At 67.8% G+C, this 670-nt stretch overlaps 1 protein-coding gene across 1 annotated transcript in view; it reads right to left on the bottom strand.

Moving 5' to 3' along the window:
- SLC9A7 (solute carrier family 9 member A7) overlaps positions 1 to 247 on the bottom strand; it is an 84071-nt gene extending 83824 nt beyond the window's left edge. The window contains exon 1 of the mRNA XM_026088769.1: positions 4 to 247. Coding sequence (XP_025944554.1) covers positions 4 to 205 — 202 coding nt within the window. The 5' untranslated portion in view covers positions 206 to 247. The remainder of the gene's footprint in view (positions 1 to 3) is intronic.
- Between the last annotated feature and the right edge of the window lie 423 nt (positions 248 to 670).

The raw sequence follows: 670 nt of genomic DNA, 5'->3' as shown, positions 1-670 counted from the left end.
CGCGGCGGTGCTTGAAGAGCCAGATGGTGAGGATGGTGAGGGTGAGGAGCAGGATGAAGGTGAGGAGGCTCACGCTGTCCTGCCGGTGGCTCTCCTCCGCCTCCTTCTCCGTGGCGATCTCCTCCATGGCGCTGCTGCTCCGCTCCGCCGCCCGCAGCCCGCCGGCTTCCAGCAGCAGCAGGAGCGGCAACACCGGCAGAGCCATGGCTGCGGCCGCCCACGGCTCCCCGGCCCGCGAGCACTGCCCTCCCGCCCGGCACGGAGGGAGGGAGCGGCCCCAGTGCGCAGGAACCCGCCGCCGCCTCCCCCGGTCGCTTAAAGGCGCAGCCCCGGCGCAGCGCGGCGACCGTTGGGCGCAGCGCGGCGACCGTTGGGGCGCGGCGACCCGCCTGTGGCGCTGGCGGGGGCTCCTCGGCCGGCGTGAGGCCGCGGCGCTGTGCCGCAGGATCAGCCCGCTTCTTCTGCGGTGCCCGGCGGGGCTGCCGGTTCCTGTCGCGACGCTGAGAAATGCCCTTGCAGGCACGGCGGAACTAATGAATTGCTGCTTTCCCTTGTGTTAACACAGCTTTTAATGGTGAAGTTCTGAGGGAAAAATGCTAAATAATAATCTCCACTGGGGAGGATTTAAATATCTCAGTCTGCCGGTGCTGGCAACAGAAGCCTCCACATG

The sequence above is a fragment of the Apteryx rowi genome, unplaced genomic scaffold, assembly GCF_003343035.1.
Source record: "Apteryx rowi isolate R43461 unplaced genomic scaffold, aptRow1 scaffold_783, whole genome shotgun sequence".
Lineage (NCBI taxonomy): Eukaryota > Metazoa > Chordata > Aves > Apterygiformes > Apterygidae > Apteryx > Apteryx rowi.
This window is presented reverse-complemented; position numbering and strand designations above follow the sequence as displayed.